Source organism: Hermetia illucens, chromosome 1 (assembly GCF_905115235.1).
Source record: "Hermetia illucens chromosome 1, iHerIll2.2.curated.20191125, whole genome shotgun sequence".
In the NCBI taxonomy this organism is placed as follows: Eukaryota; Metazoa; Arthropoda; class Insecta; order Diptera; family Stratiomyidae; genus Hermetia; species Hermetia illucens.
The window spans coordinates 46,938,946-46,963,700 of NC_051849.1; the positions used below are offsets into that span (position 1 = coordinate 46,938,946).

Here is a 24,755-nt window from a genome sequence, read left to right on the forward strand (position 1 = left end):
GGTTTTTTCCAGTGCAAGGTTGAAACCATGAGTAGTCATCCATCCGCTTACCCGTCGCATCAATATGCCGAGTCTGCTTTGCGCCTGTTCGACAGTGCGTCCAGCAACAAGCGCTGCGACATCATCTGCGTAGCAGACCAGGCGCGACTCTTCTGGCATGTCGAGTTTAAGTAGACTGCCATACGTAGCGTTCCAGAGGTCCGGCTCTAGGATGGATCCCTGTGCTATCCCCGACGTGACCTCCATCCACCTTTGACTCTCTAGTGTTTCATACACATACACGTGCTAGCGGACTACCAAAGACACTGAATGCCACCTCGCGATTGTGGAGATGAAGATATTGTGTTGGATTAATGCCGTAGCATGTTATCATGTCGTCGGATGTGAAGACATTTACGATCGATAGGGGTTTGTACTCAATATCGCGGAAGAGGCATCTTCTATGGTATGGTCATATAATTTCCGCTCACGAGAATGAACATCGAAATCGATGTGGAATGAATGGAGACCGACTGAAACGGCGATGTCTTGATACCATAAATAGTGATTCGGGAGTCTTTCGTTCACCGAAATTGAGCCGAATTGACCCCGCTACTGAACGGAGTAAAGACTAAAGAAGAGGAAACATTTTATGGAAGTACTCAAACAGAAGAAATGCCAGGAGTTGAGGCAGACTCACATTCGTGATATGCTCGTGAAGATTGCATCTGATGTGAACTGTATTCTTTTCAAATTGGGATTAACTTTATGTCCACTCCACGCTTTGATGGGAGTATATAACATCGACCAGGTCAATTTTGCTTCATTTTCAATTTTTATTTAATAGTGTAAAATACATTCTGTTTCAGTACTAACACAGAGATACATATGTAAAAACACTAGTGGTCTAGATCAGGACCAATTTGGAAGTAATTTTCAAGGCGGATCGGGATACCGACTCTTTGTCGACATACCTAGTATTTTAAATTTGAGAGGAAATCACATGAAATAATATCTAATTTTCTTTTAATTTATGTATAAAACATATTACAATACATATTTCTTTACAAAATATCTAATCATTAAAATTTCAAATAAAAATAGAATTGTGACTGAAAATTTGAAACGGCTAGCGAGACGTCTAAGCGCATTCGCATGATCTTACGTAAAAGTCATAAAAAGTCTGAAAAGAATAAAAAAAAGTAGATGAGCCACTGATAGACCTCAGCGATAGATAGATACGAACCTTATTGAGTAGGATTAAAGAATATCACTGCACTTTTGTGCCCCAGAAGAACAGGAAAGTGATTCGGTCATGAATTCCAGGTGACTCCACATGATTTGAAAACTGAAATTTTACAAGCTCAATAAATGACTCCCATACCATTGCCTTGAAATTTCTGATGTACCTTTCACTTTCCGCTATATCTCCTTCAATGTACGGTTTGTATCTGGAATATGATTCGCTCGTGACCGAGCAGTATCGCTGCAGCTGGGATAGTACAAAAATTTGCTCATTTTCAAATTTTCGCATACCCGCTTGACGATCTTTTCGGTCCAACTCCAAGTCGTGATAGTTTATATCTTCTAATCCTGATGATCCTGAGATTGGCTCAGAGTTGTCAACTTTTCGTACAAACGACTGCATTGATTTTGATGCCAGATTTATGGAGGAGATCCGGCGATAAAGTTTTGTTATGACTGCATTGGGTATAGATTTGTCCTCTATATCGCGATTCAGGCATTCTATGCTGTCGCCAAGGATGCTTATGCTATTCACTGAATGGTTGCTTAGCTTCTGCTTGTCGTTGTATTGAGCGCTATGGAGGAATACCATGCGAAGTAGCAGTTCAGCGATGTCGGCCCCAACTCGGGCAAAATTGACTGAGCTGAAATAAAAAAATTAGTTGTATTTTTATTTGATATACACTGTATCTGTTAAACTATATTGTATAGATTGGAAAGGCATTTTACTATGGTTTTTAATGGCATTATATCTTTTGAATCCATGTGAGTGAAATTAACGATTACTATAGAAAATGATACGCGCACCATACAGTTTTTTAGCGCCTTGTGAAATGTGATTCCGAAGATGAAAATAATGATTATTAAACTTTTGAAAAAGCATCCTGGTAGTCGTAATGGTAATAGCTTTAAAAATTTATGAACACATCAAGGAATAGCGCTTGATTGAGAATTAGCTGGCCGGGTTCCTTTTTGGATATTGCTCTAAATACCATATCAATATTCTGTGGAACAATGCACGGAATTCATGTTCCCATTCCACCTTGAAAGCACTCCCGGTACCAACCATTTTAGCATCAGTAGCCCATTTCAGCCTTCGCAGAGTGGCACCCGACCAATCCATGGATCATGATGTTGCACTGCTCGGGAGAGTTAAGGCTAGTCCTGAGCAGATGGATTCGGACACAAACCGAGTGCAAGTGCAGACGACCGTCCTAGCTAGAACCGAAGAGGGAAGACTCATCAGGAAATGCGCAGCAGTGGTGAAGCGTATGCGGTTGGCAACGTTCCTCCAGAGGAACGTCAGCAAAGACGGCAGAAACGAGCTGATGACACTGGAGGAACTATTGGACCGCATTTCCTTCTATAGGCGAACGTGTAGAGCAGCGGAAGACGATTGGAGAGCAGAAACAGTCGCACACCCCGTTGAGAACGCTGCTTCCGTCACACGGACCGCAGATAGGCCACTGCAAATCGAACTGGGGAAAAAGCGGGAAGAGGACGACGTGCCTGAAGGAGACTTTATCGAAGTAGTTTCCAGTTGCTAGCACAGTTCGCTGCGGAAGTAAATGCTGATCTAGTGCTAATTAGCAAGCAATACCGAAACAAGGACTCGATCTCATGGCATCTCGACTTATCGGATACCGCTGCCATCTGGGCTCGAGACGACGTTTAGGGATAACGTTTTTTAGCGTTTACCTGACGCCGAACGAGACGATGTCGGACTTTCGACGCCGTTTCGAGCACGGAGGGACGAATCCTGGTAGGCGGTGATTTTAATGCCAGGGGCCTTGAATGGGGCATGGCTCAGTCAGACTCCAGAGGGAAGCGGATTCTGGAAATGGCGGCGAAAACCGGACTCGTAGTTTTAAATACCGGATCCACGCAAACGTTTCGGCGCCCAGGGTGTGAAGGAAGCATTCCTGACATCACTTTTGCGTCGGAATCTCTCGCAGCATCGGTGGATCGGTAGCGAGCCCTAAAAGACATCTCGGCAAGTGATCACCCGTACATCGCGTTCGAAGTGGTTGACGCTACTTGCCGGCGAGCATCAAGGCGACGCTTCTCCTGCCTGTGGAATGTTGCGAGGGTGAATATTGAGTTCTTCGAAGTTCTTGGAGTAGGCAGGGCCATGCTGAAGGGCGCTCCGGGGGATGGTAGTATCGCAACTGACACCGTCGGAAATCCAGTGGTGGGGCGCCAGTCGCGACAAGCCTTCTATGTGCTGGTGGACGGCAGAAATTGCCGACTTATGGAGGGAGTGTCATAAGCTCCGCCGTTTGGCACAACGTTTGCACGCAACGAGGAGGCATGCGCCATAAAGGCACAGTATAGATTAGCAAAAAGAAGACTCCACAGCACTATAAATAAAAGCAAAGCTCGCTGCTGGCAGAACCTTGTCAACGAGGTGAATGAGGACCCGTGGGGGGCTATAGGTTATAGGTTTGTCACCCAGAAAATCGGGGCTCTGCGGAGGCCCTGCATGCTAAGCACCGACCAGATGGACCGCATTGTGCGGGCATTATCCTCAGACATCCTGTACAGTATCAACTGGAGGAAGTTTGTTCAAATAATTAAGAACAAACTCTTCGGTGCACAAATTAGTAAGATTGGCGCGCCAGACGAACTGAAGCCAAAGCTCGGGGTTCTGGAAAAGGCATTCGAAACCACCTTTAAAATCTCTTGCCCTGCAGCAAGAAGACACTGCTGTCGTAGTAGTAGTAGTAGTTCTTTCCAGCCTTAGGAAAATGATCGGGAATTTCTTGAAAATATGGTACAGGCATAAATATTGACCGTTATACAACGACTGCCTGAAGAATTACAAGTCGGCCATCAAGACTGTCTAAACGCGGCCCTGGTTGGACAATTGTCAGAACATTGAAAGCACTAGCGAATCTCCGAGGCTCAGTAAGATTCCATCCATGAAACATATATTTTGTCTTGCCTACATTGATGTGCAGCCCAAGATCTCGCTCTAGGGAGTATGTATGTCTCGGGTCGTTCTTCCCATCATGTCAATATCGTCAGCATAGGCCAGTAATTGGGTGGACTTAAAGAGGGTCGTACCTCTCGCATTTACCTCAGCATTACGGATCACTTTCTCCAGGGCCAGGTTAAAGAGAACGCATGATAGGGCATCCCTAGGAAATTTCCTATAGAGGCTCCAAATATCTCCCCTCAATTACCATATTAAATATGCTGTAGCATGTAGTGCTGGCCCACCGCGAGAATTTGGACTTTGGGTGGCCAAACTTCATGTACACAGCAGTATTCTAGAGTTACTGCTTAGAGAACTGGGGTTCGCTCCAACTGGCCATGCCACAATAAGGCTGTCTATCCTATAATTCCAACTAGGAGGATATGGAATAATGGTGAAGTGGTAGATTTTGAAGCTGTACTCGACCATACCGCGGAAGTGGACTTACCTCATTATACACATATAGTGTCATAGTTGTGGAGTACAGCGATATATCCTTGTACAATTCATTTGGTTTTAACAAGATCCAAACTAAAGACACTAGGGCTTTCTTGGGCGATCTTAGGGAGACCTCTAGCAAAAAGATCTCAGACTTTTTAGCTGATTTAAATGCTACCAATTGGGTCTGAAAATGAGGACTATGGAGGTGTTCCTCTGATATTGTGAGCGCCAACATTAAGTTGTACATGGGGGTCTAAGGAATGAGTCTGAATAAGCTTTTTGCAGAGTGACCACTTTAACCCACCGCACATTCTAGGAAACAAAGGTAGGTTTTATCGTTACGCTTCTAACATGTCAACATCTCAATTAGTTGAAGATTGAATTTATTTACTATTTTCAAACTACAAATCAAAAAACCAAAATGTAGAAGGGAAGTTAAAAGGGGATCCTGTAAATATTTGTTTGACAGACTGAAATTGAGAAGGGTGTAATACTTACATCGGATACTTGTAATGAAAATATGGTTGTTGAAGGGCTCTTTTTGATATTATTGCCATGTTTTGAACTGCATTAAACGTGAACAATTTCGTCTCATATCCGTAGCCAGGATACAATTCATCTACAATACTGCAAGGGATATACGTAATTATTAATGGGCATTTATGAAGAGCTGCAAGTTTTACGTACACATCAATCAAATTAGGTGAAGGTTTCAATTTTCTCTCCATTTGCTTCTTTGCAAACAACCAAAACGGCTCCAAGTGCTCAACGAAAAATAAATTTTGAAGCAAAAGATCTTCGTAGTATTCATTCACGTACTTATTCGTGTCTAATATTGACGTGGGAATGCCTATTTGCAATTTAATGTTGGATAGCTGTGGAGATAATTGTCTTGAGTAAAAAATTGAATTTCAAGTTTAAGTAGCAAAAGGGGTTGATTTTGAACAGTTCAAGGTCGTTTTTTTGGTAAATCCGATCAATGTAAATGACGTATCTGGTTCGCTTATTGGTGCATGTGTGCTACTTAAAACCTCTTAAAAGCAAAATTACCATATCGCTGAGAAAATGCCGTCCGTCCTGTTTGATCCAATCTGCATTCTCAATAGATTCCTGCAACTCATTTCGAATGTGGAAGAACATCAGCTTGAGGAGCTCCTCGTTCTTTTCACTTTCCGACTCCAGTAGATAGTCCGATTTGGGTTGATCTATGTTTACTGGTGAATTAGTCTGCTAAAATTACGGACATCTTATAATGTATTCAATTGATCCGCTATTGATTTTAAGTATCAGATAACAGGTGATTACGTACGGTAATTAATGCTGGATTTTGCTTTAGAACGTCAATAGCGAATGGAACCCAGTCTTGGATTGTTTTGGAGCAGAAATACCATTTCGGTGGTGTTGATATATGACCTATGGGAAAAATTTGTTAGTTTGTTTATTTGTCAACTCGATCAAATGAATATATTAGTACATGTATACCGATGTGAGATAGTATCAGGATTAAATAGCTATTAATTTATATATATATCAAGTATCTATATCGTGGGATCAGTAAGTATTGTTAATTTTATATATGAGAAGGTATGGTCAACTGAATTTGCTATCATCAACGCTAAAAGCTATACACCCCCTCCGATATTATGACTTTCCCCAATCCATTGAGATGAACTTTTTTTTTGCACAATTTTGGCATTTGAAACTGGAGAGAAGTATTTAAGTTGTTGTTGCATCTGGTATTCTTTTATGGCAAAGGTTATTTTTCAGCAGGCGCAGCAATCCCGAAACTGTCAGACCCGATCTCTTGCCGAAGACCGGATCACTTGGGAGTCTTGGGCCCTCCCCGTATACCAACTCCGCGGGGCTGGCAGCAAACTCCTCTCGGCGGGTTGTTCGTAGGCCGAGTAGGACGGGAGGTAAGACCTGAGTCCAGGACGGATCATCCCGCGCCACAATGGCGGCTTTCAGCGTCCGGTATCCCATTGGATTGCGGGTGGTAAGCCGTAGTTCGCTGACGTTTGAATCCCAGGAGTTTGCCTAACTGCGAGAAGAGGGTGGACTCAAATTGCATTCCCTGGTCAGTGATGACCATTGCAGGGACGCCAAAGAGAGGGATCCACTTTCGACAGAGGGCTTCGGAACAAGATTGCGCCGTAATGTCCTCCAGAGGTATTGCTTCAGGTCACCGCGTAAACCTGTCGATGATTGTAAGGCAATACGTGTAACCGTGCGAGTCTCGCAAAGGTCCTACGATGTCGAGGTGTATGGTGTGGAACCGTTGACCTTATACTTTTGGCATGCGATTCACTCTCTGGCTCAGGAGCTGATGTCCTTATTCATGGAGGGCCAGACGCATTTCTCGGTGACTAACCGATTTGACGTCCTCATGCCTGGATGCGCTATGTCATGAACCGCGTGGAACACTTCCTTGCGAAAGGTGGCCGGAATGTATGGCTGGGGTCCCTTTTCCGAGTACTCGCAGCAAAGAGAGAGGTTCGGGCCGGAGATGGGCAAACTCGCGAAATTTATATTTGGGGTTGGATTTGAGGCTCTGAAGTACTGCGCCTAGGCGATAGCCGAGAAGTTGAGTGAGGCGGGGATGTTAACTTCGGAGACACGCAACAAAGTGTCAGCTACTAGTTTGTTCTTGCAGGACACGTGCTGTATGTCAGACGTGAACTGGCTTATAAAGCTCAGGTGTCGAAGCTGACGAGAGGACGCTTTGTCGGGCTTTTGTGTCAAAGCATATTTGAGAGACTTATGGTCCGTGAACACTGTGAACGGTCTGCCTTCAAGAGAGAAGCGGAAGTACTTAATGCTCAAATACGCGGCGAGCAGATCGTAAGTGCTGTAGTTCCGTTGAGCGGGGTTTAACTGTTTGTAAAAGAAGCTCAACGGCTGCCAGACTTGATTCAACTTTTGGTGAAGAGCAGCACCTATTGCGATGTCAGAGGCATCAACAAAAACGGCTAGGAGTGCATCTTGTCGAGGAAATGCCAAGAGTGTAGCATCACCCAGTTAATAATAATAATCGTTGGCGCAACAATCCATATTGGATCTAGGCCTTGAAGTGTGTTAGAGCACTTCATTCAAGTCCGTAACGGTACACTACAGTATAATGTAGGAGACAAAGTGGTCAGCATTGCGCTTGCCCGAGATTATTACCCTGATTTGACTCAGGTACTCATTCACAGCTGAGTCGACTGGTATCCGACGTCAAATCACGATACAAATCCCACTGCCACCAGTGAGATTTGAACCGCGACCTTCGTATGATAGTCTTGTGCTCAGCCAGTTGCTGTCGGGATTTATCGAACGTGCGGACAACCTCTTCAGACCACACAATCTCTCGTGTGTCCTTTGTTTTGGGGCCAGACAAATATCTGTTCAAAACGGACTGGTATTGGGCGGCCTTGGGCAGGAAACGATCTGCAAATCCTTCACGGCTTTCGGACGCGGGGAGCTTGAGATCGCTTACACCTTGTCTGGGTCGGGTTGTACCCCGTCAGGGGAAATGAAGTAGCCGAGGAATCTCACTTGTGTCTGGAAGAACTTGTATTTCTCAACGTTTAGGACTAAATCAGCCTCAAGGAGACGTTGAAAAATGCATTCGAGATGGGCTAAGTGTTCAGATTCTGAGAAGGAAAAGACCAAAACATCATCCAAATATACGAAACAGAAGTCGAGGTTTCGCAGGACCGAATGGATGCACCTTTGAAAGGTTTGCGCCGCATTGCACAATTCGAAAGTCATCCGTGTGAACTCGAAGATTTCAAAGGGTGTGCATATTGCCGTCTTTGGAATGTCTTCTGGAGCTACAGGGATTTGGTGATAGGCCTTGGTTAAATTCAAAGTTGAAAAGATGCGGCAATTTGCGAGATGATGTGCCAAGTCGTGGATGAGTGGAATAGGATATCGATCTGGAACAGTCTGCGCGTTTAGCCTTCTGTAATCCCCACAGGGGGGCCATTCGCCCTTTGGCTTAGGGACCATATGGAGTGGGGAAAACCAACAGCTGTCCGGAGGTCGCATACCCTGTTGCATAAGTTGTTCAAACTTTTTCCGTGTAATAGCCAGTTTCTGGGGTGGTAGGGGACAAGATAGGGGAACCAGTAGTGTTAATGTGGTGCTACACATTGCCTTTCATTGGTTTAGAGAGACTACACTCGGTAGTAATCTGGCTGAACTTTTGGAGTAGTGCCCGAACACGAGAGTCGGTAATGTTCTCTAAAAGTACGGAAAGATTGTTACTTGGGTGAGATGCCATTTGGCCCGACCAATTGAGGTTGGTCGTTGGATCCATAAGAGACTTGTTTTGCAAGTCCATCAGGAACCCATAGTGACACAAGAAGTCTGTGTCTAGTATGGGGAAGCTGACATCCGCCAGAATGAATCGCCACGAAAACGGCCTACAAACAACCCGCCGAGAGGAGTTTGTTGCCAGCCCTGCGGAGCTGGTATACGGGGAGAACCCAAGAGTCTCAAGTGGTCCGGTCTTCAGCAAAAGATCCGGTCTCACAGATTCGGGATTGCTGCGCCTGCTGAAAGACAACCTTCGCCACATGAAAGCCACACCTCCCACACGACACTCGTTCGCACCTTCCTGCGCGTCCAGGGAGGTGGACACGACGGATGCTGTCCGGAAGCCGCTGCAGCTTCTATACGAAAGCACGTACCGTGCTCTCGAGCGGGGAGAGTATTTCTTCCAGCTCGAGATCGAGGGACAGAAAAAGGCTATCTCCTTATCCAGGCTGAAGTCCGTTTGCGCCCCAAATCAACGTCGCGTTTGCTTCGCCGTATGATGGAGAATGCAGTTCCGAGTTCGGTCACTGGAACCCCTAGGTTTCATCTGGGGTGGAATGATGTGGCGTAGCGGGGTTAACAACATGCGAAACTTATTTCGAATGCTGTTAACTCGATTGACAGTGGCCACCATCGGTGTTCTCCGTGGCGGAGCAGGCCGTGATTTAAAAAAAGTAATGAAATTTGAAAATGAATTTAGTATGTTGTCAGTCCGAAAAAAGAGTCGGCGGAGAGTTGTCATGCAATTTATTGTTTTAATTGTATTTAACTCAAAATATAGTTAATTAGTTAAAAGCCGTCAATTTCATTTCAAACATTGCTGATATAACAGGGAATTTAAATTAATCCGTAACGAAATATGAAATAAAGTGCTGATTAACCTAAAGTTTTCTTGATTGCCGACTTGAGGAGAATAGGGAAGAGTTCATTTCCTTCGGATATTAAAATTCAAAACACACACATACATACATACCATGCAAAACTTTTTCAAAATCTTCTATCAATGCACGGTATTCTCTCGACATATATGGTAGATACTTCCTTGCAACCGACCAGATGATGAAATCATTTAGGGGTCTAAAAATAAGAAACAAAAAACACTTAATATTGCCGGAATGCTCCAACCAACTACAATACTTACTGTCTATCTGACGTTGATACAATTATAGACATTGTTTCTAGAGTATCTACATTACGCACGAGGACTTCAGTTTTCTCCGTAATTTTCGTTTTACTGAAAATAGCTTGAACTGATTCGAAAATAGGAAGCTGGAAGAGATAAGCGGATATTGGATTAAATTCAGGAGTAGCGAGGGTGTACCCTATGACTTACTGATGGGGCGATTTTCTTGACTTCCCCCAGGGTTCTTATCTGGTTCTGCTCATTGTCACTGGTTTCTTGACGAAGTTGTATTTCACTAACAATGCGTTGTTCGTAGTGGAAGACTCCATTTGCAAATAATTTTGCGTCTTCTACCACCAAACCTAGAACAGAAAAGCATTTGTAAATATATTGCAGTAGACTTTTCTTAAATTTTTTCTAACCAACCATGACATCGGTCGGAAAGAGCAGCGGGGGAAAACTTTAATAAATAAATAGTACAAATTTCTCCAACAACAGATGAAATTTCTAGGCCATTCCATCACTCCTGACGGCATTCAACCCGGAGGGGGGGGGGGGGCAGAGTGGTGGCGATACCAAACGCCTACTTCAAAGCCCTGTTTGGGACAAGCGATGCACGCGCCCGCCAGACGCTTTGTCATCTAGGCAAATATTTGGGGTACCGGTCAGACGTGCCACCTGCCGGGAAAAGCGCGGGCGGTCACAGGCCGAGGAAAAGAAGCCGCACTGGAGGATCAACGGAACCCTTCAAAGGAAGCATACCTCGAATAAATTGGTGAAAAGTGGTGGTTACCGCAATGCAGTCAAATAGGGAAAAGAGTACAGTCACTCCCATAATGGGAGATACTGGCATTATTGCCTAAATCCTCAAGAAAACAGAAGAGGAAGGGGAAGGAAACTTCAGCTACAAATGAGGGGATTCTAAATCTTGGTAGTTAAAACCTCTTCCTTCGTATCTACTAGAAAAAGCGGAAGAATGGGAAATAGGTGATGCGGACCGATATGCAGATCGGACACTGTGAACATGGAAAGGCTTCCAGTCGGCCGCAAAGAAAAGCATTGCAAAAGAAGGTGAAGCTCCTTGGGAATAACGACATGGGTGTGGCGGTATTTAGAGAAATCGAAGGTAAAGTAGTAGGACCCTCGGTAAAAGCTGGGAAGAAGCTGGCAATCCCAGTGAAGCTCACCCTGGGCGCATGACTTTTCAGTTAGCGGCAGTTTTCAACACATATGAGACTAGACTTATGATTGAAAGCAAAGTTCGTTTTAATGACAACAAAGGTAACAAAGCCACAAAACTCTCCCTTATATTTTTCTGGTAGAAAAACCATAACCGATGACTAACAATATTTGTGGTATTGGATCAGTAGAGTGGCTAGGACCATGTGGAGATAATTCTAAGTCCAGGATCTAGTTGGGGCTGGTAAGAAGGGGAACGTGATTCCCTGTTTTCGCCGCTAACGTAAGAACTAAGGGGTCTGGTAAGGTTGTGGTACGAACGCTTAACATATTTGTTGGGGAAGTAGCAAATAAAGAGAAGCTATTTGATTTCATTACTTCAGCTTCCAACGTTCCACGGACTAACTAGAATTGGTTTGTAGTTCAAAAATGCTAGAGTTTATAAGGAACTAGCGGGTCCAGACAAAGTCTCAGACAATTGTTACTTACAATTCACTTTGAATATTACCGGTGAATAGATTGTAATGCAAGGACGAAGTCTATGAAAATGGATTGGATAAAGACTGCTTTCGCGAAAGAAGTTCAATTGAAAATTCTCAATTGACTTGCTTTTAAAAGGCTTGTGAGAGAACTGCAAAAAGGCAGGATGGACCAGACTACTTCTGAATCGTAAAATTGTAAAAGTAATAAAAATGAAAACTGGTTCAATTTACGGAACTCCCATTGTCAATATAAGAGCTTCGTAAGGCGAGAGGGAGACTTTGAGGCTGTGCAGAGTCCTTCAGCCTGATTATTTGGCCAAGCTGGACTCTTTTAGAAAACCGAATGGTGATTTCACCAACTCCAGATTTGAATCAAAGGAAACTCTCTTTTAGAAGTATATCATCTGTGAGAACAGGTGATTGAATTGGGAGAGAGAATGACTACCGGTTTTAGCGAACCCTTCAAGACAAAAGGGTTGTAAGAAAAATTGAAATACCCTGAGAGCGCTGGTTACCAGTGAAAGAGCAAGAGTGACTGTACTATTGGAGTGGGTGGCATCTATGCAGCGATGCTAAATGAGGGTATAAAGCATCATCAAATAAAGTAGTTCACCATTAGCTTCGATAAAATGTCCGGAAGGCTAATTGAGCTCCACAGTCGCAAGGAGGTGCTAATATCGCATCCCTTAACCGGAAACCAATATGCCAGCGAACGTAGAAAGTCCTATGAGTTTGCGAAGAATGCGCCGATGGGAAAACGGGTGACGTAAGTTGTAGTAATAGTAATGGCATGAAAGAAGTCAAGATCAGTAGTTAGGATAGTATGTATAGAGACATACATATTAAGAAAGATGAAGGTAGACCCCGACGTGAAAGGCATGGAGAAAAATGTTAGCAGGATCCGGAGTAGTCAAAAAGGTGATACCAAATTGGACTTAACAAGATCCCGTTTGAGGAATACTCAAAGCTTCGGCAGCCAAGAAGAAAGCTTACGTGCTCAAAAATTGAGATCTCCTTTCAGTGTGAGGATTTAAACAAGGTCACATTCAAGAGAGAAATTTGTACTCCCCAGTGGGGTAGGTTGAAGTGTAAGAGGTATCTGTCATCAAACATGTTATGGGATGCAGACGTCGACCATATGACTACCAGCAGCAGACTACCAACTTCGGCATAAAACATTCTATATTCGTATCATGGGAGAATGTACAAGTCCTACGCATGGATTTGAGCAATGCAGAAGGTGTGGGAAAAGAGTCAGAAGGTAAATTGAGAGAAAAACATTCGGCCGTGAGACGTCGGGTATCCACGATGGGAAATTTAGTTCATTTGAATGGTATGTGTAGGTTAACATGAAAACAATGATGAAAATTATCGGAGAGAGGTAGTGGACATAAAGACTGATTTCTAGCATTAAGGTCAAGAAAAATTCATGGAAAGATACATTGTAATCTCACGGGGCTGGAACCTAAATCGCACCATTTCTAACTATAATATAAATAGGTCAAATTGTGGCTTTTCTCGAAAGTTATTGCGATTTAATGTTTTGAATGACAGTATCAGTATATGCATATACATTACGAGCTAGGTACAAATGGGAGAAATATGCCTTCAAATATAAAAGAAATACACAAAACCTTTCATACCTGCGTTGAGCTTCAGGTTTCCCAACTTGTTTTATTGTTCTTGAGTTTTGAATAAAATTAAGTCTGGAGAAGACATTAGGCAATAGGTTGGTAACATAAGAATATATATTTGGGGAAATGTTTGAGCGCTAGAAGAACATCAAGCTGGCCGCATTCAGTGCAAGTTGGGTAAAGTGGAGGGTGCTAATCTCGTATACGGAATGCATGAGGGCTCTTTGAATGCTTTCTGTTTAACACTAAAGTTTTCGCTTTGACATAGGATAATCGTTGGCGCAACAATCCATATTGGATCAGGGCCTTGAAGTGTGTTAGAGCACTTTATTCAAGACCGTAACGGTACACTACAGGATTACAGTACCCTGTAGGAGGCAATGTGGTCAGCATTGCGCTTGCCTGAGATTATTACCCTGATTTGACTCAGGTACTCATTCAAAACTGAGTCGGCTGGTGTCCGACATCCAGTCACAATAGCAAATCACTCTGCTACCAGTGAGATTTGAACCGCGACCTTCCGCTACGGCAGCCCAGCGCTCTAACCACTTGAGCCATCCGGACACAAGACGGCAAGATTTTGCTATACTTTAAAGTCATGATTTTAGCTCAGAGGCGTTAAGGTGATAAAGTTTTCCTTGATACCGAGCCTAGTCCTAAAGACATTGAATACTCTGCTGCTGATACCGATGAACTATTTGTAGTTCAAACCCCTTCCAATCAATCTGTCATTTGGTTACTACCTTCACAAATTGAATGGGTTAAATAGGAGGGGAGGAGGGCCAGGGGAAAAAATGGTTGTACGGGGTAAGCATCGTTAAGAGTATGTGAGTTAATAAAAATTATTGGTTTTCTATTCGAGCAGTATGAAGGTAATCTTACGGAAAACTCTGAAAAATTATTATCCAAAAATAAGCTTGATATCTGATTACTTACCCATATTTATCGCGAAATCTCTCAGAAGCATCTTGTAGGCTTTTACAATCTACATGAAAATTTATTTGTAGAGATTGTTTATATGAATTATAAAGCAAGTTACCTTGTGATTATTGTCTAAACTGTAGAACATTTTATGGGGTAAACCGACCTCGCCTTCATCTATAGTAATAATTTTTCCATAAGGATGTGACACCCTGTAACCGCAATGAAAATAAGTGTGAGTAATTTATGTTACTGTCATATGATACTTCGACTGTAAATATGAAGACAATAGGCTAATTATTATGTATATTATCTGGAATAGTTTATTTACGCGATTAAATTCTTAGAGCGCGCTCTTCCTTTTATGGTTCTCTATAGCGAAAGTTAATCTAAAACCATTGTCGGGATATTAAATCTTTAATATATATTTTCTAGTGTAGAGAAAGTGTGGAGTCCTAGATTAGGACGTTTATATTTTCTGGAAATGAACTGGTTGCAGAAATATAGTAACGTTCTTTCGATCGTCAAAGATATTTTCATTACAGAATCACCCCATGTTTATTCGGTATGTCGTCTCTAATTGTTAAAAGAGGGTAATAAAAATACTGCAGTAGCAAAAGGGATATGAATTTACGAAAAGATTCATCAATTATGGTTACTAAAGCACTCGATATAATTCAATAAACAGCGTTTCCAAAAGTATGCCGGTACAATTACTCCAACTACTTCTATCTGTTACAAGTTTAACAAAAATTAATATTATTATTTAATTTAAGGCGATATTCTACCGTCAAGCGTAAATTCCTGACCTATTTTTTGGAATTAATTGCAAAGCAACCACTGAAGACATTAAATTTTTCTTATGTAATTTGTACATATTTTGACGTACTTCTTGTCGAAATGTAATGGGCAACTTTGAGGCACCTGAATGATCATTTTATCTATCCCAAATCAAACTTTTTTATTTCTTATTAATAAGTTTTCCATCGGTTATGTTTTCTCGTTCGGGATTTTTATTATTTTGAAATTTGGCAAAGTATGCATCATTTTATAAAAAAGGTGTAATTTGCACTTTTTTAAGATGAGGAGGGGGGGGGGATCGAAAGTGATCATTACTTTCATGGATTCTTTCTCAGAAACTAACAATCAAAAAATCTTAAAAAAATAGGAGGCTGCCACTGTACGTTGCCTAGGCCCCGAAATATCCTCTATACCGATATCGGTTCAAACAAAGTTAATAATAGTATATTACTATAATGTTCAGTAATTGACTGCAAAACTATTGTTAAGTTTATCCTAGAATCACGAGGAATGTAGGCTATGTAGGCTATAATATGGGGTGCGATCCTACCAACTTTGGTGGAAATCGCACTATTATTAACAAAGTTATAACAGGTCAAAGTTGTCGTGTCTGTACAAAGTGGACATTTTCACATAATATATGCATATATTACGTGCTAATGGGACAAATGTCCACTCAAATGTTTTTATAAAAAAAATACATAAAACCTTTCGTCCAGCTTCCGGTTTTCCAACTTGATTTTAAAATCTTTAAAGGCTGCAAAAATGGAACAAATAAAAATTTCCAAAAACTGGCTCGGGAATTCTTAGCGAGATGTTTACTGAACAACTGGACAAAAAATTGATTAAATTCAATAAATATTTCTGGTAGAAGTGATACCCCAATTGTAGAAAAGTTAACGTTCGGGAAAATATTCTCGGTTGGAGGCCTTTTCCTCTCTCTGTTGCATCCGGGCTCTTTATGCAACGTCACTGACTTTATCCTCGGAACGATCGATGCGTTTCTCATCTCTCAAACTAATGGCTTTCAAAAGGGACAAAAATCCTTCGTTGAAGGCCATTACTGGTAAGTGGTTAACAATTTCAGCCACCTTTTTGCGCGTTGCTGTTTTGAGCATGTGGACCCAAGTATCTTCGTCGATTTCATTAACTGTGCAATCTGGGATCGATCGGAAGTCTGTCATGCTGGAAACTTGAGAAAATCCCTTCGTCCTCGGCCTGAGACGCAACTTGATAAGTGGAGCGGTCGTACGCCACTAAGCGCTCGAAAAGACCGCAGGTGATCAAATTCCATAGATAGAAAGTGCTTTTCATGAAATTGCGTATTCTACATCATTATCAACAGATAAAATTTGTTGAGGCTAATCACGATTGTTCTGATTTTGACTTCCTGTAGTGGAAGACCTGTAGTTTGACGTGCCAATGCCAATTATTCATCATATATTTATTAATATCTTGAGCATACGAAATGAGTTTTCAGACAAATATAATCGCTCATTATTGAAGTACAGGCAACATATACACCCACCTCCAAGAAAGGTGTTTTCAGGGTGCCACGCTAGGGACTACTCTGTTGATCTTAAAGAAAAAAAGTAAAAGATAAAAGATATATCGTGTGGACTATACCACGGTTCGCAAACTAGGATTATTAAAAAATAATAATTGGTGCTTCGTTAACCTCGTTTTTTTAGAAATTTTGGTGTTTATTCCCGCCTTCTCTAGTCTATGAAAAACGGCCCCCTCCACAATTATCCTAGTTTGTGAACCGTAGACATATGCTCTGAACAAGTTGTGAAAATTTAAAAGAATTTGGTATATTTGGTGGATACATTTTGGGCTATGGTGGCACCCGAATTTCAACAGTCAGTTTCGAGAAGAGCCATCGACATAAACCTGACATTTACCTATTTAATACTGTAATTTCTGAATGGCTCCGAACATCGAAAAATTACACTGCCCAAATATTCTACACTATAACTCGATACATTTGATGCCAAAAAAAAAATCGATTCCTCGGATCAAATACACGGAATTAAAAAACGATAGCGCCTTAAAGTGGAGTTCTTTTGATATCGTCATGGTAAAGATCGAATTTTCAACCCTACCATCGGAGGGGGAGGCAGTGAGACGATATGTGCAGGAGTACGTTCCGTCTCTAATCCCGATAAAAAATTGCAGCAGTCGCACTCGTTAGTTATAGCGTCACGAAATGCAGCTAATTTGGTATCGTAATGGCAGGGTTTAAACCTCTCCAACTCCGGAGGAGGTGGGACGGGTATGAAGAGAGAAGTGAGAGTTCTAGAGAGGTAACTTCATAAGGAGAGGTTGAAAATTAAAGCTTACTTAGTGGGTTTTTTTTTCTTTTCCTCTAGCATTCCTCCTCACTCCTTTCTGCTGGAAGTTGAAGTCTAACTCTATCGTGATAATATAAAAAACCACTTCAGGATTTCCCATTTTCACCTCCGGGAGTAGGGTTGAAAACTCTATCAGTCAACGTTTGATATATAGGCAATATGGTTGTGTTTGTATATAACCGACCGTCCTACGGGAAAAAAGAAGAAGAAATTAACAGGAATACTATTGTCAAAAGGATTTGTTATTTGGTTATTTTAGTCAAGGATTTTCTTGCAACCTAATGGTAGGCATATCCAGTCAAAATTTTTATTTTTTTGTTTATGCTATGAATAAGAAAGCGATTTGAACATTCTCGTCAAAGGCCTAATCAGTAGTATGATCCTGGCTAGAGTTGCCCTTTATTGGGTTATTTAGGATGATCTGGGGTCAAAACAGTTTTGCCTAGGCAAGAAAATTATATCTTGGCCTTAGCCTGGATAAGTAACGTCGTTAATGGTATTGTTTAGGATAGCCTAAATGGCGCCTTACACGGAAATAGAACGATCTCAAAGATCATGTACAGAGATTTATTGCCAGATCTGCTGAGCGCAGAAGCGGCCTCACAGACGGAAAGAAAACCTGGGGAGAAGAAGAAGTATAAGGTAAATGCTATCTCAATCAAGCATGGAAGAAACGGTTGGTGCGATTCATCAACGGTTCAAAAATCTTAAATGGCGGGAGCTGATGAAATTATAGTCAAACTAACAAATCTAAACAAATTAATATATGGGTTGTTCTCTTTGCATCTATCCAAGGGCCGCAAATTGACTAGTGTCAGTAATACCCAGCCATACATACCATACAATTCTCTGCAGTGATCCTCGCTCATAGTGAAAATTCTTCCGTCTCACCTTTATCTATTACACCAGTAATGCTCATGCGAACATCGGCCTAATGTTGGCAATTATTATATGGGACCTAAGACCTCATATCGAAGCAATGGTTCGCCTATACAGTTCATAAGTTATGAGAGTTCGTTTTTTTTTCTTTTTATTTTTGCTTTTAGAAGTCTGCTCCAAAGAAGTTTCTTATTTGAAATGACTCCCGGATATTTCACTTCTTCGGAAGTTAAATGGGTTTTCCCCTTCATCATCATCATCAACAACCGGTATCCGGTCTAGGCCTGTCTTAATAAGAAACTCAAGACATGCCGGTTTTGCGCCGAGGTCCATCAATTCGATATTCCTAAAAGCTGTCTGGTGTCCTAGCCTACGCTATCGCTCCATTTCAGGCAGGGTCTGCACAGTTTTCTATTTCTACCATAGATATGCCGTCATAGACTTTCTAGGCTTGATCGTCCTCATTCATACGGATTAAGTTGACCCACCGCGACCTATTGAGCCGGATTTTATTCACAGTCAGACGGTCGTGGTATCGCTCCTGGATTTCATCTTTACACAGGCTGCGGAATTGTTCATTCTCATGTAGGGGGCCAAAAATTCTTCAGAGGATTCTTCTGTGAAACGCCGCCGAGAGTTTCTCTTACTAAGAATCTAAGCCTTCAAGGAATGTATGAGGACGGCCAAAATCATTGTCTTGCACAGTAAGAGCTTTGACCCTATGGTGAGACGTTTCCAGCGAAACATTTTTTGTAAGTTGAAATGGGCTCTATTAACTGCCAACAACCGTGCGCGGATTTCATGGCCGTAGTTGTTATCGGTTGTGACTTTCGACCCTAGATAGTAGAAGTTGTCAACGGTTTCAAAGTTGTAGTCTCCTATCTTTATTATTCTCGTTTGACCAGTACCATTTGATTTTGTTGGTTGGTTGGTTTTTGGTCCTGAAATTGCCACCATATATTTCGTCTTGCCTTTATTGATGTGCAGTCGAAGATCATCGCACGCCCCGCCTGCTTGATCTGGATAAAAGTAGTTTGTATAATACGTCTCGGGTCGTTCTTCCCATGATGTCGATATCGTCAGCGTAGGCCAGTAGTTGGGTGAAATTAAAGAGGATCCTTCTTCTCGCATTTACCTCAGTATCGCGGATCACTTTTTGTAGGGCCAGGTTAAAGAGAACGCATGATAGGGCAACCCCTTGTAGTAGACCGTTGTTGATGCTGAATGGTCTTGAGAGTGGTCCTGCTGCTTTTATCTGGCCTCGCACATTGGTCAGGGTCAGCCTACTTAGTCTTATCAATTTCGCCGGGGTATCACATTCTCTCCTGGCCGTGTACAGTTTTACCATGGCTATGCTATCACAATTGGCCTTAAAGTCGATGGAAAGTTGGTGCAACTGATGTCCATATCCCAACAGTTTTTCCATCGCTTGCCGCAGAGAGAAAATCTGATCTGTTGCTGATTTGCCTGAAGTGAAACTTCTTTAGGATGGGCCAATGATGCTCTGGTTGTATGGGGTTCTCCCACCTAGTAAGATAGTGGAGAATATCTTATAGATGGTACTCAGCAACGTGGTACCTCTTTTGTTGCACTCCGTGATATCTCCTTTTTATATATGGGACAGATAATGCTTCGTTGCCAGTCGTCAGGCATTGATTTGCTGTCCCACACTTTGAGCACAGGTTCCCGAACCGCTTGGTGTAATTGGTCGCTTCTTGAATGATCTTAGTCCCTTTTTAGGGAATGTGAGGATTAACCAATCTTCCTAGATATTTCAGTAAGAATGATGATAAACTTTTGGGAGGTTTGCAGAAACCGCTACATAGCTCCCACAATTCGTTCACCTGGTTTTCCGAATGATGTACTAATGAAAGACCACTGACTCAACTTTGGAGTTTGTGAAAGTACCATTCGAGATCTAAGAGACAATGTGGCTGACTCAGTCTCTCGTTTGCCTTGCAGTTTCTCACAGTATGTTCTAAAGGAGTGAAACAATTAAACAATGAATTTCACATACTTGTGTATCTCACGATAATTGTTTTTACATTACATATTTGTATAGTTCCATATTTAATCAGTAGCTATATGATTTTCCCTCTGAATATGTCGGCTTAAACTTGTTTTAATTTTTCTTCCAACCGATAATAAGTCAAAGGAATTGATTCATTGAACGTGATAAAGATGGTGTCTCGCTTACTTGTCGACCTTGCCATTTTTTATTGTTGCAAATAACGCGTATTAATAAAAAATTATGTCAACAAATCGACTATGTTTATGACTAAACAAAACTGACTTTCATCTTTTTTCCCCATCAAGAAATGCACCTTGGTAAAAAAACGGACAAAGTGAATTGCATGTGTTCAGTGAAAACCCACAAAATATCTTGAAATTATAATAAAAAGAAAAAAAACAGGAAATCAAGAAAAAATAGGAAGCATATTTTAATTATTCTACTTTTAAACAAAGACCTCCGAAATTTTTATCTAATGAGCCATTTTGATATGAAACCACGTCATATTAGTTGAGACTGCAAGGCCCAAGGATTTTGGCCAGGGAAAGCCACGGTAATCATAGTTGTATTAGACAACTTCGTCAGAAAAATGACTTAATCCTCATAGAAAATTTGGCAATTCTTGAAGTATTACTAAATTACTAACCCATGGGTGGGTTTATTCATAAATCCCAGGAATAGATTCGAGAACACATAACGCCCATAAAGATAAGGCAACGGTGGATATTCAGCGGAGAAATATGGTGTCTAAATCGAAAGCTCCCAATGTCTAGATCCGGTTATCTTCGCTTCTTTATTCTATTTTTATCTTACGTAATATTCAGAAAAGAAGGTTGATGTATCTAAGCTCCTTTATTTGTTTTACATTTATGAGTTTTTGTATTAATTTTATGGTGGCCAGTCTCTGGATGGACGAGTCATTTAACTTTCGTTTGTTGGCGGTACCTTCGCTTAGACGTGCTTAGGCTTTTCAGCCCAAACTAGTTTTGATTTTGGGAAGACCGATGAGAATATGCAAATTTTTCGTTATACAATATCAATATCGATGGCAGCTTGGCTTTTGGAATTTATTGCATATAACGCTGAAGGTCTGAAAAAAGCGAGTGTTCTTGTGATCTTGTGGTTTCATGCTAATTTGGACTGGATTTCGCTGCATTTCAAGGCGGATATGGGAACACCAAAGCTTTGTATAGAATGAATATGGTAATGGATTTTTAACTAACTGCTGAGGGTATTAACCTATGCGATAGGCTCAGTTTCATAGGTGAAATTAGCAAGCACTATTACCTATGATATGACAACGCAAACGAAGCATGGTCTCATTGAAAATTAAATTAAAAAAAAAAATAATACGAAAAAAGTTTTTACATCAGTACACATTGCAGTACAGATAAGGGTGCTGCCTTACAAAGCGGTCATTTCCGTTGGGACCACAACAAATTCGTCGGCCGAGCTCTCCAGTCGTTTTGCAACACGACTATCGCAGAAGTGAAAATATACAGAATTCTAAGGAAGGGGTGATCAATATATGATTGAGTCAACAACTAGGTTTAAATATTTATAAAATAAGAACCAGGTTGCATTCCCTGCGTGAAGTTACCAAATCTTCCATCAGCCGCGGTTCAAAGCTTCGGCGACCCAGTACCGGCGGTTTTTGGGAATTGGCAAACGGGCTCTCGGCCGTCGATATCCAGCGACCACAGTGCATCAGTAATGGGAAACTTGGCTACTTGGCATTCATTGCTACGAGAGAACATAGTGGAGTAGAAATGAGATCTACAACGGATCCTTTTCACAAGAACTCAAAGCTTGGAAGGTCAACGAGGGAAACATTACCCCTAGGCAGTCGAGATTCGTCGCGGGACTCGGAAAAGAATTTGGATACTCTCCAGATCGACATAATTACTGATGCTGTAAAAAACGATCGTGGAAGGCAGCAAACTGCAACAGTTTAAGAAGGTGAGGCGGAATATCCACCAAAACAGCCTCTGACACGGGGCATTAAGTTATCCTATATTTGGGCGGTGGTGGCGAAAAAGTCCTAAGCGTTAAGTGGCAAAGTCATGCCAGAGACACAGGTGACGCCTCCTTCACATAAAGTAGGTGAGAATGCAGGAAAACGGAGTAGAGATGGAATAAGTGGACCCCTTGGCGTCCAAGAAGAAAAAACCTCTTCACCGAAGAAAGCTGAGCCGGCGAAAGTTCCGGGCAGTTCTTCGATTACGGCTCCAGCTTTGACAAAGGAAGAGCCTACAGTTCATAAACCCGAAGAATTAACAAAGGTGGGCGGCAAAAAGCGGCAGGAGGAGAAAAAGAAGATTCGTCCGAAAATAATCATTATTTCCGAGAAAGGAGATATGTCCTACGTCGATATTTTTCGGAAAATCAAAGCCGATCCGAAATTGTCAGACCTGAGTGGCAGTGTGAGTTGTAGCAGGCGTATGCAAAAGGGGAATCTCATGCTGGAGGTACACAAATCCACCGAGAAGGTGCAGGAAGTGTGGAAAAGAGGGCCGCCTTATCAAAGACTGCACTCGAGATCCACGATGCAAGTTGTGCAAAGGGAAAAAGGGAATGGACGACCGGCACGTTGCAGGTGGTGGCAGTTGTCCGGCATTTAGGAGGGAGCTAAATGAGGTTGATCCAAATCAATTTCAACTATTGCGAGGGGCATGTAAACGGCAAGCCATTCATGAAACAATGGTATTCCCAAGAGCCGACTTTGTAAGGGTAAAAGTCAACGGCGTCCAAATCTACAGCTGTTATGCTCCTCCTAGTGCAATACTAGCGCAATTAGAGGAGATGCACACACAAATGTACACACGACAGCTCCTAACTCATTGCCGGCGATTTCAACGCGTGGGCCTTAAACTGGGGAAGTCGAGTGACGAACATCACAGGCCAAATCCTGGTTGAAACCTTCGCAGAGCCGGACATCGTACTAGCCAACGTTGGATGCGTGCCCGCCTTCCGGGCAGGAGGTTATGCTCAATCGTCGATCTGACTTATCTCAGTACCTCGTTGGCGAGAGGATGGGTGACTGAACACTACATCCACAGTGACCATCAGGCTTCTTTCTCGACATCAGAAAGAGGGAAGGCGAGAGTCGAGTGAGCAATAGAAGTGGAGAGACTAGGCTCACTGAAGCTTTTGAAGAAGAGACATTTCTGGTGGCCCGACTCGAACGGAAGGGCGTTGGAAAAAATGAGCCAGTTATGTCAACGGGTAACTGACGCATGCAACTCTACAATGCCGTGACGCAAGTTCAACCACAGCAGGAAACCAAACTACTGATAGAACCAAGAAATCTAGCTGTTGAAAGCATCGTGGCTGCGAGCGAGGAGACTTCGCCAAAGGACAAGAGGGAAAAGCCAGAACATCGGCAGTCGGAGAAAGAATATCGCGATTTTTGATGTAGCCTTAAGAAGGCTATACCGGAAAGTAAGCGGAATTGCTACCAGCAGCTGTGCCTTCAGGCAAATACAAATCCGTGGGACGCTGCTTACAAGGTTGTAATGAATAAGATTCGTGAACAAAAATCATCTCAAGTGACGTGCCCGCGATTGTTGCTCGACATAACCGCAATCCTTTTTCCACAACAGGAAGAAAGTGGACCTCAGCCAATGGTACAACAGGACGTCTTCTCAATCCCCGGAGCAACTGAAGAGGAACTACAGGAGATTTGTTTACGAATTGGGGAAAACAAAATCAGGCCCGCATGGCCTATAAGTACATTTAAATCGTGCATGGTGGAAGGAGTGTTTCCCGCCCAGAGGAAAAGGTAGAGGTTGGTTCTACTAGCAAAACTCCAAAAGCCACCTTCATATCGCCCCATCTGTATTTTGTGTGGAAGATGTTGGAGAGGACGATATACAAAAGACTGCTTTCGTTTGTCAATTTGGCGGTTGGTCTATCGGAGCGGGAGTATAGGTTCCGCAGAGCGCGGTCTACGGTTCATGCCACAGCATCGGTCATGTATGACGGGATGTTCGGCCTTCGCGTGCTCAAGTAGACAACGTTAATTGGCTTTGTAGACGACCTGGCGATGGTACTAATTCCGAAAAAACCCAGAATGTAGAACTGTACTTAGTGGAAGATACCAATCGTAGAAAAAACAATACTATCAAATCGGGGATGGTTATAACCGGGTCGTTTCAAAATCGATTATTAGATATCTGAGGGTAATGATCGATGCCAAGTTGATCTCCAAATGGCACCTGAACTATGCCCGCGAAAAGGCTAGCTCATCTTTAGCAAGGATGATACCTAATATTGGTCGCCGGATGCTTATTGCTGGGATGGTGAAATCCATCCTGCTACACGCGGCCCTAGTCTGGGCGTGCGCACTTGATAACATAGTGAACCAGGGAAGGGTAAGTTCGGGGATGATTTCCTTGGATCTTCTAGCGGAGAAGGAGAGCTGATCC

At 42.3% G+C, this 24,755-nt stretch overlaps 1 protein-coding gene across 2 annotated transcripts in view; it reads right to left on the reverse strand.

Moving 5' to 3' along the window:
- Positions 1–988: 988 nt before the first annotated feature.
- LOC119661755 (protein gone early) overlaps positions 989–24,755 on the reverse strand; it is a 345,874-nt gene continuing 322,107 nt past the window's right edge. The window contains exons 7-18 of one of the 2 annotated variants that reach the window (XM_038071224.1): positions 14,402–14,495; positions 14,299–14,347; positions 10,278–10,429; positions 10,086–10,213; positions 9,918–10,021; positions 5,952–6,055; positions 5,693–5,872; positions 5,330–5,517; positions 5,141–5,269; positions 1,389–1,868; positions 1,226–1,327; positions 989–1,162 (exon numbers count right to left, since the gene is read on the reverse strand). In XM_038071224.1, the coding sequence (XP_037927152.1) occupies positions 1,240–1,327; positions 1,389–1,868; positions 5,141–5,269; positions 5,330–5,517; positions 5,693–5,872; positions 5,952–6,055; positions 9,918–10,021; positions 10,086–10,213; positions 10,278–10,429; positions 14,299–14,347; positions 14,402–14,495 (1,696 nt within the window). In that variant the 3' untranslated portion in view covers positions 989–1,162; positions 1,226–1,239. The remainder of the gene's footprint in view (positions 1,163–1,225; positions 1,328–1,388; positions 1,869–5,140; positions 5,270–5,329; positions 5,518–5,692; positions 5,873–5,951; positions 6,056–9,917; positions 10,022–10,085; positions 10,214–10,277; positions 10,430–14,298; positions 14,348–14,401; positions 14,496–24,755) is intronic. The other variant, XM_038071225.1, reaches the window with a different exon arrangement.